The 16708-nt window shown below is 42.3% G+C and overlaps 1 protein-coding gene across 4 annotated transcripts in view; it reads left to right on the top strand.

The window, feature by feature from the left end:
- Positions 1-16708, top strand: part of LOC100725615 (protein kinase C-binding protein NELL1) — a 625998-nt gene that overhangs the window by 190563 nt on the left and 418727 nt on the right. For all 4 annotated transcript variants that reach the window (XM_063256792.1, XM_063256795.1, XM_063256793.1 and 1 more), the window contains exons 8-10: positions 4042-4176; positions 5063-5165; positions 12021-12094. In XM_063256792.1, coding sequence (XP_063112862.1) covers positions 4042-4176; positions 5063-5165; positions 12021-12094 — 312 coding nt within the window. The remainder of the gene's footprint in view (positions 1-4041; positions 4177-5062; positions 5166-12020; positions 12095-16708) is intronic.

Here is a 16708-nt window from a genome sequence, read left to right as displayed (position 1 = left end):
CCTTTTGTGTTAGCTCTGTGATGCTTTCCGGAAGTTTCTGTTCACATACTGAATGTATTTGGTATGTATATGGTATTTTGCTCAGTTAGTTGCTGACACACTTCCCACTGTCTAGTCTGCCATGTTGGTGGAAGTGGAAGCCTAGCTCACCCTTCTGACAGATTGAAGGCTGCAGAGCTGGAGATGTGAGGCACAGTGCAAGCCAAACACGGTTTCCTGGTGGAGAGGGAAGTCTATGGCACCGAGTCCTTCTGGACTTAGCCCTGCCATTAGTTAAGTAAAGCTATAGAGGCAAGATTGAGGTGATGAGCTGGGAGCTGGGTGTTGGAAGTTTGGTTAAGTTGTCGGGTAGCCTTGACTGAGGTAGGCGTGCAGTCATGGATCTTGATGGAGGTAGGGAATGGGCTTTGGAGCCAGTCAGGTCTGACTTAGAGACTTCTTTTTACGATTGTGTGTTTTAATGTCACAGCCTTAGACAAGTTGTTGAATTGGTAGCTGCCACTTCCTCACACAGCTCCATTTACTCAGGACCAGGCAAATGAAGTTCTGTGCAAGACTCACCACAGCCATTGGCCAGCGGGTGGCTGCTGTGTTTATAGTACTGAACCGAGGACACTGAAGGGAGAGTGTGAAGGAAGATGGTCTTGAGAAAATGTGCCCTTTCCTGTGGCTTGGCATCGCACAGATTGGCAGAGACTGCAAGTTGTTGTCAGGGACTTGGTCTAGAACCAGTGCAGAGAAGTCTCAGGAAACAGCAGAAATCCCTCAGGCTTGAGTCCTGCTGGACATCTTGAAGCACTACTAGTAAGCAAGCTCAGGGTGCAGGCTGGACAGGAGTCGGCAGCCAGAACCATGTCAAACCTAAAGATAGAAGCTGAGTGTGGTGATACAGGCTTGCAGTCCCAGCACTTAGGAGGCTGAGACAGGAGAATTGCTGCGAGTTTGAGGCCAGCATGGGCCACAAAGTGAGCTCAAGTGTAGCCTGAACTGCATAGCGAAGCCCTGTCTCAAAACAAACAAACAAAAGTAACAGAAAGAAATGTCCTATCAGTCCAGGAATGTGTCTAGAATTGCCCACTCTGCCTTTTTTCTGTAAGGGTCAAGGATGCCGGTTCCCATTCACTGATATTCCACTGCCAGAGATGAGGCTAGGACAAGGCCTTCTGAGAAAGCCTGACATTTTTGACAAAAACTGCACACTTTCAATGCTGAGAAAGTGCAGGACAGTGACCTAAATTAGCAATGCTGCCTGAGGTTGTTAGCTGACAATTTAATCCCCCAGAGGCTACCACTGCCCCGGTTTACTCTAACATTCCCTCAGGTGGGCCACGCTGTTCCCCTGCCAGCCAGGAGTCTGTGGTAGCCTCAGGTGATCGAATCCCGCTCTTGGACCCAGCTGTACTGAAATGGCATTGTGCTCTCAAACTCAGAAAGAGGGCACATGAGAGACTGGAAAATTTTACATTATTGTCGTGTGTAAATCTTTGATAAATCTATGTGGGCAAGTCAAGGAGCACTTTTGAGTAGCAGGCTTTTCGACTTTAACATATTTAATATTGAGATTTCCATTATTTTGGAGGGCTCAGTCATAACTCAATAACGATTGTTTGATTAAACTTAAAGATTTCATAACAGCAGAAGCAGTGTTTTCCCCTTCTATGTAGCAAACATGAAATAAAGCGTATTCCAAAGGAGGAAAAGCAGTTTCTGCATGACTGATACACTCAGATCCATTCACTGTCCTCTTACTGTGCAAGAGGCCGCCTGTGTGTAGCTTTGAAGGTGGAGAGTGAAGAATAAGTTATTCAGCCGGTGTCTTCCAGATAAACACGGGACAAAGGTAAACAGAGCAGAGATGTAGATTTGATACTGTATCTGTTTTGGACCTGTCAGTACCTGCCAGAAAATGGCAGGCAGTGTAGAAACAGCATTTGAAAATGAATTCGTATAAATTCAATGCACTCATGCCAGTGACAGAAAATGTAATTTAGTTTTTGATTCAGGGTTGTATTTCTCTATTATTGTTGTTATAGGATTTAGGGGGAAAGGAAGGCAAGATTGCATATTAAATGCCTTTGATAATTTAGTTTTTTGCCTTATTATGCTTTTGCCTCTGTATCTGTCTGACATAGATATTATTCTAGAGATTAAGGCATTTCAGTATTGTCAAAAAAGCTAAGTACATGTAAAATTTTAAAAATCCATTATGTTGAAACTGTGGTTTTCCTCAGGAATTGAGTTATAGATGAACATAGCTCAGCTTTGATGGACCAGTATTGACAACTGCCAATATTCACCTTAGGCAAGAGCCTATTTTTTTCAGGATAGAGGAGGAATTGCCTTTTCGTCATTGAGTCTTTATGATGTTTCCGTCTGGGAATGATATGGGTACCAGAGTTGTTTCAGGTTTTCAGAATAAGGTAGGGATTCTCCTCTCCCAAGCAGGTACATATTCTGAGCCACTTTTAAGGATGTGTGGAGATCTAGTTCAGCCTCTTTTTGTTCCGTCCTCGGTCAGGCAGTAACCTTACTAGGAACTACTCAGGCTTCTAGCAGGGAAGAAAAGATAATAAGGAATGAGTTGCTGTTTCCTTTTTATTGTCTCTCACCTGTATGTGGTTGGTTCACTTAACCTTGGCAAAGTCTTGGTAATGTATTTTATCTGTGTTTCCTGAAAAATTCCTAAAGATCTTAATTAGCACAGATTCTAGGAACTCTATAATGAAGCTAGAGTTTTACATGAAACATTAATTTTGGGAAGAACCTACATATTAAAAGGAGCCATGGAAGCTGCTGATGTTTAAGTAGTCAACCCTTCGCTCTTCTGAGGCTGATCATGATGTGTGTGCTTTGTTGTGCATGTTATTTTCTCTGCCTTTGCTACCACCCACGAAACACAGGCAGTGGCCAGGTTTCCCTGAAATACTCCAAAAGCTTGGGGGAAGAGGAGGAGATGAATGACTGGTCTGAAAGTTGGAATGACACATGGAGCAGAGCACTGTCATGAGTCACTGAGAGAGTGACATGTAGCATGAGACTGTCTCACCCAGAAGGGTTGGTGGGAGTCACTGTTCCTGAGGTGCAGCCATCGCAATCTAACATAATGGTTCAAAATAATTTCGGGGGGTTCAGGGACTGAATCAGTTTCCTATATGGGAGAAAGACTCCAGACATGAATGCATATGCTGAGACTGAGAAGGAAAAGAGAAACCAGAAGATGAATTGGTGGGAAATGGAATTTGTTTCCTAATCATGGCAGTCTGATGTAAAGGAAAAGAGAGAAAAGTGATATTGCTCTTGGGCTGAATTACACTATAGCATGTCTGTGGCAACAGGTATCTCAGGCCAAAAAACTGTCTATATTGAGACTCTGTTTGCATTGTATTTTCCTTTTTTTTTTTTTTTTTTTTTTTTTTTTTTTGGTGATGTTATGGACTGAGCCCAGGGCCTTGTGCTGTTGGGGAAGCTCTCTGCTGAGAATCCCTGGTTTGTGGTCTGGTCTGTTTGGGCTGAATGACCTGGGGAAAAACTAAATCTCTCTTTGATTTTGTTCCTCTGGCCCCTGATCCCTAGAATTTTATATTTGAGAGAAAGCAACAATATTCTAAGTGTGTAAACCATTGCACTGTGGTTAGTGTGTAACAGGGAGACGATGATAGGTGAGGAATGCAAGTGCATTTGAGCTCTTCCTTAGATCTCCAGTGAACACTGTAGTAAGGCTTTCCTTAGTGGGTTTCCGTGTAGGCTTGAACTGAAAGCACACACACCTTTCTGAACATTCACGAGGTTCCTGAGATACACTTCCACGTCTCACTTGGTGTTCATTAGACCATGAAAGTCAGCATGTTTTCAGTTTTCAGAGGTTCAACTTTGTGTTTAAGGGAAAAATGAAAAACCAAAAATAGATCTTGCTAAGAATCTGTATAACTACTTCGAACATTTTACTGTCGCCCTCTTCCTGTTTGGATATTTTTTCCTTGTTATTGCTTTGTTAGGATGACTGAATTACACAGATGACACTCTGTAACTCTCCTCCTGTAGCTGAATCATGCAGAGACAAGACTTAGTCAGTTGGAAAACTGTCACTGTGAGAAGACCTGTCAAGTGAGTGGATTGCTCTATCGGGACCAAGACTCTTGGGTTGATGGTGATCACTGTAGGAACTGCACATGCAAAGTAAGTACCTTTGGAAATGAGTAAGATAAAACCAGCTTTAAGGGGACAGGCATTTTAATTATAGCATAATTGAGTTCTTTAATATACAATGTCAGTTCCTTTCAATGTACCATCCCTCAGCAATTCAAGCAATTATGAATGCTGAAAAATGGTCATTTATCAGAATTCTGGTTTTTCTCACTACACCGTGTATAATATTAGTAAGAAGCTTCCTGTTTGGAATTTAGAAGTTGAGGTATAGAGGGGGAAGAGACTCTTTTGGTTTTTATACATCCTCATTGTTTTCTTTATCTAAAACTTTCTCAGCTAGAACGCATTTTTAAACAGCATTTAATTAGTCTCTGTGGGTTTTTGTTGTGTTTTGCATGGTATCTGTCATTTGTCTCAGAGAACTGCAGGATGTTTTCCTCCCTCCCTGGTGTCCATCATTTGTGTACTCCACCTATTTCAGACAGTTACGAGAGCTCCCTCTAAAATTAGCATTCAAGCTTTGTCCAGTTAGAATTACTTGATAAATATCTGAAGACTGCTATTGTTTGTCCAGGAAAATACAAAATGGATTGTTAGAGCCTCAGAAATGATTGACAGGGTCTACAAAAGGTGTTATTTATATTGGTGTAAAAATAGGCTTTTTGTTTTCTGCCTAACCTGCTTAGTCCACATTGGCAGGTGAGATGAAGTCAGTGATGTGTATCAGAAAAGTAATTGAGGTGACACAGGTTCTTCAGGGTTACAGAGATGCTTTATTTGTGTTCCTGGAGTGGAGTGGGTGCTCCTCACACTTGTCTCTTTCCCTGGTGAGGTTTGGGGGTGAGGTTGGAGCTCTCTCTGCAGCACGAGTGTTTAAAGCCTGCCTCTGAAATGCCGTTTGTCCTTCCTTCCTCAGAGCGGTGTTGTGGAGTGCCGGCGGATGTCCTGTCCCCCTCTCAACTGCTCCCCCGACGCCCTCCCTGTGCACATCGCTGGTCAGTGCTGTAAGGTCTGCCGACGTAAGTCTTAGCCAGGGTTCAGTGTGGGAAGCTCAGTGCTTTCAGGTATTTTTTCTGCTTTTCAGGTCCCAGTGCATTGACCGTGGAACAAAGTGCCTGCTGTTGATGTAATATCAAGTGTATAATGAGAAACACTGCGATATTTTAATTGCTTGTGATGCGGCAGATACTTTAGATGGTTTTGTACTTTCTTCAGAGGCTCCTTGCATGAACCTTCATTGCTATTCTCTCTTTCTGTATGGAGATGGCTTGTGTTCACAGGGATCCAGGCACTCGTGCAGGGTCACTCAATGGGGTAGGTGTAATTACTAAACAACTCCAGGGTTCCCTATGCTTCGCCTCCTAATTTTGAACAATCAAGTGAAGGGGCAAGTTCTGTTTTGTATTCTGAGGTTCTGGCTAGATTCTCTTGGTAGGGAGGGTTCTTAGCTGGACATTTTGGGATGAAGTTCAAGGTGCATCTTATATGAATGGGCATGTGGTTTGATCCTATTTTTAAATCTGCTTTGACAATCTGGATTGTTTTGTTTCCTTTGGGTCATTTCACCCATTGGTTTTTAATGTTACTAGATATGGTTACAGCCACTGTTTATTGTGTACCATATCTTCTCCTTGGTTCAACTCCTTTCTGTCACTGTCACCTTTCTGTCACTGAGACACAATTCCTGACACCCATTACTTAAAGTAAGAGAGGTTTGATTTTTCTGATGTTTTTGGTCCATGGTAGGGTGGTTCTCATACAGAACAAGATGGCAGAGGGACTTGGTGGAGGAAAAGGTACTGAAGCTATGGTGGCCAGGAAGAGAGGGAGAGAGAGGGAGTCAGACTCCTCAGAGGCATGCCTCCTGGGCACACCTCTCCCCCAGACCCCACTCCTCTCATAGCACAGTTCGCTCATTCATGGATCTGTCCAGTTGTTAGTATAGCATGACTGTCATCTGATCACTTTCCAAAGCCCCGTGTCTGTACTCATGACAGTCTGGGGGAACTCCTACATCTAAACCATAGCATTTGCTCTCAGTTTCCATTTCCCTGGAGAACTGCCTTAAGGAAATGTCTTATATGTGAACAGTGTTTTTCTTTTCTGTGAGTTTCCTGAGTTTGGTTTGGGTGAGGCCATATTCTAGGGACCACAATGAAAGGTGCCAATGTGACTCAGACAACAGGAGCCAATCTATGAAAGTGGATTGCTTTGTCTGCTGACTTCCTTTGTCTTCATTTGTTAGGAACAGTCTCAGGAGCTGGAGCACTTGCAGATGAGAGCTTCTGTTTGGAAACAGAAAAGAACTTTGTCTGAGCATCCAGGGTGGTCTAGGAAGTGACTGTCCTGTTCCACTCCTATCTATTTGTTGATATGTACTCTCTCTAAGGCATACTGAAAATGCCTCACGTTAAATATCCCTTGGTGAGCTTCATAAATCGTGGGTTTTCAGAACCCTCCTTAAACCTGCTGAATCAGAGTCTGCAGGCAGCAGACTGAAACCTGTATTGATTTGGAAGCTGTGTTTGAGATATGCCAGAAATGAGAACGAGGAGGGAAATGAATCTTTCAGCTACGCAACACATTATTTGTGAAGAAAAAGCAATAGTACAGGGAGAGGGAGACTGCTTGCCTGATGGCATTTATGGGAGTGAAGCAGAAATTAAGCTACCAATATGGGTTGGACATGAATGATGAAGACTGAATCCTATTTTATTTATTTATTTATTTTTAATTTTATTTAAAAGGAAAAAGAGAAAAACCAAAACAAAACAAAGCAATGTAAGGGTACAAGTAATATAGAACTACAAAAAAAAAAAAAAACAGTAAGAAATCATCAGTTAATAGATTACATATTATCATCTTAGAGATAGTTGCTCAAGTCACAGTATCAAAGCATACAAAGTAGACATTCAGACAGTGAGACTGCAAACAGTTGTGTTCAATGATCCAACCAAAAACATTAATATGGTCAGCTATTTAACACCCCTAAACACTCTTGGTGTTGTATCCTTTAGAGCTCTTTTTTTCCCTCTCTACTGAATCCTATTGATGACACTCATTAATCCTTGCTGAGATCGCTTGTCCCAAACACTGCCCTCAACTCTGGATGAAACAGTGCTGATGGGTTAGTCTTCCATTTTACATCAGGACTGAACTAAGTCATTTTCTATGTATTCATTCACGTAATTCTCTCAATAAGCCCAACTGGTAGTCCTCACTATTAGTGCCATTGTATAGGTGTGAGAGAGAGAAGTGCCAAAGCTGGTAACCCGGACAATCCAGATGCCATCTCTCTGATGCTCTTAAGCTATCTGTTCTACTCACTGCCTGCATCATCTCTGTCACCATCAAAAATGGCAGAGAAGGGACAGGTAACTTCATCACAAACTTGTGTATGAGGAGGGTGATGTAAACTTCATGGATAGCAGCTCAGGAAAGTATCAGAAAGTAAGTGGGAATCTGCTAGGCAAACAAGGTAAAACATACCTGCTAGAGGGAATCACACATGCAAAATCCTGGAAATAGTGCAGAATTGGATTTGGTACTTAAGAGCAAGGTTTTATAGCAGGGCTTTGGCCTCCTAAAATAAGTGCTTTCAGAAAGACCACCACATCAAGAGAGCAGGGGACTGGAGGGGGGTGTTGAATTTGGGTACATTGTGGGCAGAGGTGAAGAGGCTGGAAGGCAGGCAGCCTGGGGAGGTGCAAAGGAAGAGAGGAATGTGAGTGACAGCTGAAGGACCTGGCACACAGTAGCACTGTTTTGTGTGAGCATCTGTGAGGCAAAGATTGCCAGGTTTTGAACAAGATCCTGTGGGAGACTCATGGTGTGATTAACAGAAACAAGGCAGGGGAGGAAGCAGGTTGGGGACTGGTACATACGTGGCATGTTTGCCCTGGAGGTGGCAGAGGGACAACCAGTTTGATGTGAGTGTCTTGCTCAGAGGGTGGTGTTTGAAGCCTGAGCTGTGAATTAGCTGCCCAGGAGGAAGAATCCCTGGGTGCTCAGCCTCTCTGATCTGCCACTCTCCTTTAAAGTGTGAAGCAGGGGCCTGAATTTGATGGTCTACACTGCTGAGTGCTGAGGGATGGCTGGAGTGTGTGCGGATATCTAAATAAAGACCCAGCCACATCACAGCCTCACCTGACAGGGGCGTCCGGCTGTGGCCCTAAGTCACGTATTCAGTGTGCACCCAATGGCAAAAGCGTTAAATCCTTGCACTTGAAAGAGAAACCAAGGTCAAATTGGGAGGGTCAGGTGTTGGGGGATGCAGGAAAATACAACTGCGTGACTCTCTAAACTCTGGGCACATTTGTTTCTGACATCCTGGAGAAGTGTGTGTTGGTGGCAGGTTTGAATTTCATGGTTGGACACCGAAATATTTCAGTTTGCATGTCCCCGTGTGTTATGAAGGGCTCCAGGTATCCATTTACATTTCTGCTTGTTCCAAAAGCTGTGGAAATGAAGTCCCAAGGTACCCCAATGAAGCCAAGGGTACCTGAGCCTGACCCCCCTTATGCTTGAATTTCCTTAGACATCAAAAGTAAGCCTTTGGGCTATAGATCAAGAGGCTTGGCAATGAGGACCCATGTTAGGTGTAGGGAAGGCAGTGGCAGGTGGAAGGGGGCTTTCAGACAAACTGGGATGAGACTGAGAGAACAGGGGAGATTCTCGTGGCCTCTGGGGTGAGCTAGGTAACTGTACGGATACTTGTTGTCCTAATCATACGTGCATGCTGTGCCATTGCTAGGCGCGCAAATGACCGAAATGCAGGAATGCGTTGGTAGCATTTGCCAGGCCCCAGACACCCTGCTGGGTAAGGGTGCAAAGCTCAGTGGACCTGTCATTTTTATACCAGTCCAGTGCATTTCAGGGATGGACCTGTCCCTGAGTAAGGGGGTGCTGCAAACAGCAAGGCATTCTTGCTTCCACAAAGGAGTTCCGGGATGAGTCTGTTAAAGTCTAACAAAGAAATCAGGCAGATGCTTTCAAAGGGGGTCCCAAGCATGCTAATGCCATTGCAGGAGTGGCAGGGGGCAAAGTTGGAAGGAAAAATGCTTCTGCACTTTCCAGCCTGGGCCAGGAAGAGATGGCAGATGTGACAGCGGAGCTCTTAGCAGAGCTGTCTGTCACTCTGGCATGAGCCACCTTGCCATGCTGGCAGCAGCTGTGTGTGGGAGTATGGGAATTTATCAGACAGGAACTCTAGGCCCTGGAGATGTGGTCTCTCTATGCAGATAAAGTTGGGAAGTCCAGATCATCACTAAGCCCAATGAGCCTTGGTCTATTAGTCTTATCTAATTATCTAGAAAAGTAAGGCATAGAAGGTGGTCAGGGAAGTATATATATTTTTTAAACAAAGAGAGGAAAAGGCCAATTTTGTGAACCATATTGATTTTCCTTTGTCAGTTTTTTTCCCCACTGAAATGTTTGAAGTTGCACTGAAGAGCAGAAATAACTTTATAGGTTTGAACCAGGAAATTTGACAGACACTTGCTCCTGAATGTAGTCTGTGAACCCTAAAACTGCTGTTACTAACGATAAACTTCACGAGGCCCTGGCTGGGCTTGAGGCTGGATGTGATGTTGGGAAAACCCCTTCCCTCTGGGCGGTTACAGAGAGCAGGGAGCTATGTGATTACACATGCAATTAAGACTGTACTGTGACACGCAGTCTGTTAGGGGGTCGTCAAGTGAGTACAGCCTCGGGCACAGAGAGGGCAGCTAAGCCCTGGTCAGGAGCAGGCGCAGTTTCCTGGGGAGGTGAGGGCTTCCCCAGGGCTGGCAGGTGAGAGGCCCAGAGGCTGGCACTGCACCAAGCAGGGCTGCTCATTCCTGCAGAAAATTAAACGCAAAGCTGGAAGTGAGAGGGACAGAGTGGCTGGAGCAGGTGAGGCAGTGTAACTGTTCCGGGGAGGTGAGCAGAAACGCAGGAATCTGCGAGCTTTGAGGTTTGAGACGGGGAGAAGAGCCACAAGAATGGCCTTGTGTGCTGAGAGGAATTTGACTTTATCTCGAAGGCACTGGGTCCCCCTAATGCTTTTTAAGGAGGACCTCATATTTGCCCATAGAAAACATGCACCTGGCTGTTGTATGAGGAAGGACTGGGGAAGACGGAGGCTGGAGCACAGGGGAGCCAGCAGGCCCTGTGACACTAACTCAGAGCTGATGATGGCCGAGTGAGGACAGTGTCTGGGAAGTGGAGAAAAGGAACTCATGTGGAGAAACTTAAAGAGGAATGTGGTTAGTGTGTGGACACACTAGTCCATCTCTAGTGTGATGGACAGTCAAGGCTGTTGCTGATACCATTCTCTGAAAGGAAAGTGCCAGAGTGAAATACATTTGGGTGGAGTGTGGGGCTGCTGCAGGTCAGGCTCTGAGGAGCAACAGACTCTGAAGCAGAGATTTGTGTGTGTTTTATTAGAAAGGGCTTTCAGGGTCAGCTCTAGGGCAGGATGAAGGTGTAAAAGAAGCACAGTTGGGCAGAAGGACAAGTTGAATTTCAAAGTAGTAGAACAGGCTCCCCAGCTGCTCCTGCAGGGGATTTCACAACTGGAAATTGCCTTTCAGAGTTGTCCTGAGTTGGGGCAGTGGGGCCAGGACTCTGCCAGGTTTTCTTCAAACACTTATGTGATCCATGCTACCCCCAGAAGTTGACCTGACCTTGGGCAAGGTGTGCTCTCCAGCCCAGCACAAATCCTGAATAGGTAGCTGAGATCTGTGGATTGCCAGATTGTCCCACAGTGGCTAGAATATGTCTTTTGGTCAAGAAGGGGCTCTGAGTAGCTAGCTCACTGGTGCATCCACTGCAGAGGTCTAGAATTAAGTAAATTAGTCTGACTTTCCTCCTCCTGTGGATGGAAAGAAGGGGCTGGAGCAGCTGATTCTAAAGTTCTGCATACTCAAACATTCCATGACAATGAGAAAACCTTAGAACTAGAGAGCTACCCAGTGTGACCAATCCATTTTAAACATTTACAGAAATAGAGGTTCTGAGGCTAACATTATTTGTTAGTGGAAAGTGAGCTCTCAGAATAAATGTCTCTGCCTCTGCTTCTCCTGAGAGCAAGAGCTAGTAGGATCCTCCTTGGGGCAGAAAGGGAGCAGTCAGGTCTCGGCTTCTTTGTTCCTCTTGCACTGGCTGCAGAACTTCGTGAACTCACATTAGGGTCAGATCAAACTGACATACTCTGTAGTTACTTGAATCGAGTCAGCAACTTAAATCATGGACAGAGCTCCAGTGGAATCTAAATTGAAGCTGCACCTACACTTCTCTCCGAAATTTTCTACAAGGCCTTGTTCCACCCCTGCCCTCTCTATTAGCCTGGCAAGCTCGCCTTTCCACGGGTGGTCTGGCTGGGGCACTGATGTAGCAAATGGACTGGCTTGTAGATAGGCTAAGGACAGCTGCCTCCCATGATTACAGGAAAATAAACAACATCCTCACCCACTGCAGCCACAATTCTGATAGGCGGAAGATATATGAGGCCCTTTCACTCAGGTGCTTGTTCCACAGCTGGAGTTTCTGAGTCAGACCCCTTCTAACTGTACCCTAGGTGATGGCAGCCAGTTCTTCTGCCTTTTAACCTCTTCCTGTATCAGTTCATCCTCTCGTTCCTTTGGCAACTGCAACATTGAAGTAACTGCATGTTTCTGGTGTGTGGGCAGTGGAAACTGAGTTAGAATGAGGCTCGTCATGGTGGGGGTCCAGGAGGGTGCCCTACAGTATTCTTATGCTGTTCTTCAAAGAGATCTGCACTGCTTGGAGGCTGAGAATCTGCCTTGGTGGAGTCTATTGGAGTTGGATGGTACCTCAGAGATGATGTGGTTACATCACATGACTAGCTGATCTATTTTTCTGTTTTATTACAGCAAAATGCATCTATGGTGGGAAAGTTCTTGCAGAAGGACAGCGGATCTTAACTAAAATCTGTCAGGAATGCCGAGTAAGTTCTAATCTCACGATCCCATTGCGAGGAGATAGGTGGAAGAGTGTTGTGGGCTTTTGTTAGGTTCTTGAATGGGGCATCTTGGGCGGGATGGGTTGCTGAGGGGCAGAACCCTCTAGATGCTGGGATGGGGTAGAGCACAGGGTGGGCACAACCTCCATTAGGGTGTGATCAGCCGAGGTCAGCTGAGGATCAGGTAGCCTGGGACGAAACCAGTAAAGGGAAAGTGGCTGAGGAGATTGAGCAAGGCAACGAGTAGTAGGAGGTGACACTGTAGGGACGCCTTGGGGACAGAACATTTAAAGGCTTTTAGGACAGGGTTTCAAAGTTCCTGTCGTTTGATTTTCTTTTTTTTTTAAATTTTATTTAAAAGGAAAAAGAGAAAAAACAAAACAAAACAAAGCAGTGTAAGGGTACAAGTAATACAGAACTACAAAAAAAAAAAAAAAAAAAAAAAAAAACCAGTATGAAATCACCGGTTAATAGATTACATATTATCATCTTAGAGATAGTTGCTCAAATCACAGTATCAAAGCATACAAAGTGGACACTCAAACAGTGAGACTGCAAACAGTTGTGTTCAGGGATCCAACCAAAAACATTAATATGGTCAGCTATTTAACACCCCTAAACACACTTGCTGTTGTATCATTTAGAACTCTCTTTTTTACAACAAATTTTACACATTTTGGGTTTTATTACTCCTTAGTTCTTATTACTTTTTGGGGGGGTGGAGAGAATAAATCAAATATGGCAAAACAAAGCTGTCAGTCAAAACCAAGGATAGACATAGCACATGATGTAAAACAGAGTACAAGGTCATCAACAATGGTTATCAACAATGTCTCTTGTTTCCTTGAAAAGAATTATCTATCTCATTATATATTTTAAAGTTGAACAAAACAGTAGAGAACAAGACCAATAAAACTTAAGCATTGTAAACATTACAGGACTTCTAAAGGAGACAATAGTCAAACCAGAATGGGCATCTTAGTGAATCTTATTGCCTTCAAAGTAGTTGCCTATACCCTCAAATTTGATACTATCATACAGAACGGAACAGAGTCTGATCAGTCAAAACAAGATAGTGGGAGTATTACAGGACTTCAAAACAAGTTAATAGGAAATCAAAAAAGTTACTATTATATATCCTGCTAATTTTTTAAAATTTTTCCCCTTAATATAAAAAACATAAAAAATAACTAAATAATTCTTTAATGAATAAGGCAGAGATTGAGATAAAACAGGACATAACAATATAACAATATAGGTCAAAGCATGACTGTTTCAGCAAACTAGTGGTTCACCACCAAATAACCTGACTTAATAGTAGTTACCATAGTGTCTGTCTTTTTCCTTGAAATATTTGAATAAAACTTCATATACTATAGCTTCAAGTATTTCCATATCAAGAAGCCCAGAATAAAGCCTTTCTAATTAACAAGTGAAAACTTTATGAGGCTTCAAGGCCACATAATGGGGAATCAGGATTACCACATATTTTTATATATTTGAATCATTACTTACATTAGGGAAATTACTCGGTATTCATACATGCAAGATTGATTTATTTCACTTATGAGTATGGTCTCAAGCTGCGCCCATTTACTGATAAATATCTCAATGTGATCCTTCTTTATAGCTGAATAATACTCCATTGTATAGAAATACCACAACTTTTTTATCCATTCCTCAGTTGATGGGCACTTGGGTTGTTTCCAAGATCTGGCGATTACAAATTGTGCTGCTATAAACATAGGTGCACATATATCACTGTGGTATGATGCTTTCAGTTCTTCTGGGAATATGCCTAGAAGTGGAATAGCTGGAATAAATGGGACTTCCAATCCTAGCTTTTTGAGAAATCTCCAGACTGACCTCCACAAAGGCTGCACCAGTCTGCACTCCCACCAACAGTGTAGGAGAGTTCTTTTTCCCCACAGCCTCTCCAGCATTTGTTGTTGGTGGTTTCCTTGAACCTGGCCATTCTTTCAGGAGTGAGATGGTATCTCAGTGTCGTTTTAATTTGCATTTCTCTAATGACTAATGATGATGAACATTTTTTCATGTATTTATTTGCCACTTGCATTTCTTCATCTGAGAAGTGCGTATTCATCTCAGATGCCCATTTTTGTATTGGATCTTTGAATTTTGGTGGTCTGAGCTTTTTTAATTCTTTATATGTTTTCGACAGGAGTCCCTTGTCTGAGAGAGAGTTCACTAAAATCTTTTCCCAGTTTGTGGGTTTTCTTTTTACCATGCTGGAGATTTGTTTTGACATGCAGAAACTTTTTAATAAGAAGTGGTCCCAGCTATTGATTCTGGGAAGTATTTCCCATGCGGTTTGAGTCCTGTTCATGAATTTTCTACCTACCCCTATGTCTTCAAGGTTTCTACCCAATTTGTCTTCCAATAGATTTAGTGTTTCTGTTTTAATATTCAGATCTTTGACCCATTTAGATTTTAATTTAATACATGGTGATAGACATGGGTCTAGCTTTAGTTTTCAGCAAATGGAGAGCCAGTTTTTCCAGCACCATTTATTAAAGAGACTGTCATTCTTCCAGTGAACCTGCTTGGCTCCTTTATCAAAGATAAGGTGGTTGAGTGTGTTTGTAGTTGTGGTTGTGTCTTCTAATCTATTCCATTGATCTTCGGCTCTGTTTTGATTCCAATACCATGTTGATTTTACTACTGTTGCTTTGTAGTATAACTTCAAGTCAGGGATTGTGATGCCTCCTGCTTTGTCTTTGCTGCTTAGAATTGCCTTTGCTATTCTAGGTCTCTTCTGGTTCCAGATGAAATTTAGGAGTGATTTGTCTAGATCTATGAGGTATGTTGATGGTATTTTTATTGGGATTGCATTGAATCTGTGTAACAGTTTTGGGAGAATGGCCATTTTCACAATGTTTGTTCTTCCTATCCATAAGCAAGGGATGTCTTTCCATTTTCTGAGATCATCTTCAATTTCTTTTTTCAGTGTATTATAATTTTCCCTGTATAGGTCTTTCACTTCTTTCGTAAGAGTAATTCCTAAGTATTTAATTTTTTTGCTTGCTAATGTGAAGAATGCAGTTTCTCTTATTTCCCTCTCTGTGATTTTGTTGTTCGTGTATAGGAATGCTATTGATTTCTGAGTATTGATTTTGTATCCAGCCACATTACTGAATTCATTTATTGTATCTAAGAGTCTTTCAATGGAGTTTAGGGGGTCTTCTATGTAGAGTATCATGTCATCTGCAAACAATGATAATTTAACTTCTTCTTTTCCTATCTTTACCCCTTTTATTTCTCTCTCTTGCCTAATTGCTCTGGCTAGTACTTCCAGTACTATATTAAATAGGAGTGGTGATAAAGGACATCCTTGTCTTGTGCCCGATTTTAAAGTAAAGGCTTTCAATTTTTGGCCATTTAGTATGATGCTGGCTGTTGGTTTGTCATAAATGGCCTTTATTATATTGAGGTAAAGACCATCTATTCCAATTTTTTGTAAAGTTCTTATCATGAATAAATGTTGGACCGTATCGAAGGCTTTTTCTGCATCTATAGAAATGATCATGTGATTCTTACTTTTGGCCTTATTGATATGGTGGATTACATTTATTGATTTACGTATGTTGAATCATCCTTGCATTCCTGGGATGAATCCCACTTGGTCATGGTGTATAATCTTCTTGATGATTTGCTGGATCCTATTTGCCAATATTTTATTGAGTATTTTTGCATCTGTGTTCATTAGGGAGATCGGTCTATAGTTCTCTTTTTTAGTTGGGTCTTTCTCAGGTTTTGGTACTAGAGTGATATTTGCTTCCAGGAATGACTTAGGAAGGATTGCTTCCCTTTAAATTTCATTGAATAATTTGAGGAGTGTCTGCATTATGTCTTCTTTGCATTTCTTGTAGAATACTGCCGTGAATCCATCTGGGCCTGTGCTCTTCTTTGTAGGTAAGGACTTAATTACATTTTCAATTTCATTAACAGAGATTGGGTTATTCAACAGTTTTACATCCTCCTGATCTAGCTTTGGTACTTCATATGTTTCTAAGAATCTGTCTATTTCTTCTATGTTATCAAACTTTTGAGAGTAGAGGTTTTTGAAATAGGTGTTGATGATCTTCTGTATTTCTATTGGGTCTGTATTGATTTCACCTTTTTCATTTCTTATTGCATGAATTTGTGCTTTTTCTTCCCTTTTTAAAATAAGGTTGGTTATGGGCTTATCGATTTTATTTATTCTTTCAAAAAACCAACTCTTTGATTCGTTGATTCTTTGGATTGTTTTCTTAGTCTCTATTGCATTGATTTCTGCTCTGATTTTTATAATTTCCTCTCTTCTTTTGGCTTTGGGCTTGACTTGCTCTTCTTTTTCTAGCTGTTTGAGGTGTATCATCAAGTTATTTATTTGTATTCGTTCTGTTTTCCTGATGTGGGAACTCAGTGCAATAAATTTTCCTCTCAGGACAGCTTTCATTGCATCCCACAAATTTCAGTAAGTTGTATCTGCATTTGCATTTTCTTTTAGGTATTGTTTAATTTCTCCTTTAATTTCTTCTGTGACCCACTGATTACTCGAGTGTGTCACTCAGTTTCCATGTGTTTGTGAGATTTTTG

This window comes from Cavia porcellus, unplaced genomic scaffold, assembly GCF_034190915.1.
Source record: "Cavia porcellus strain 051 isolate PalLab524CR breed Dunkin Hartley unplaced genomic scaffold, mCavPor4.1 scaffold_9, whole genome shotgun sequence".
NCBI lineage: Eukaryota > Metazoa > Chordata > Mammalia > Rodentia > Caviidae > Cavia > Cavia porcellus.
Note: the sequence above shows the minus strand (reverse complement) of the source record. Positions and strands in the feature narration are given on the sequence as shown.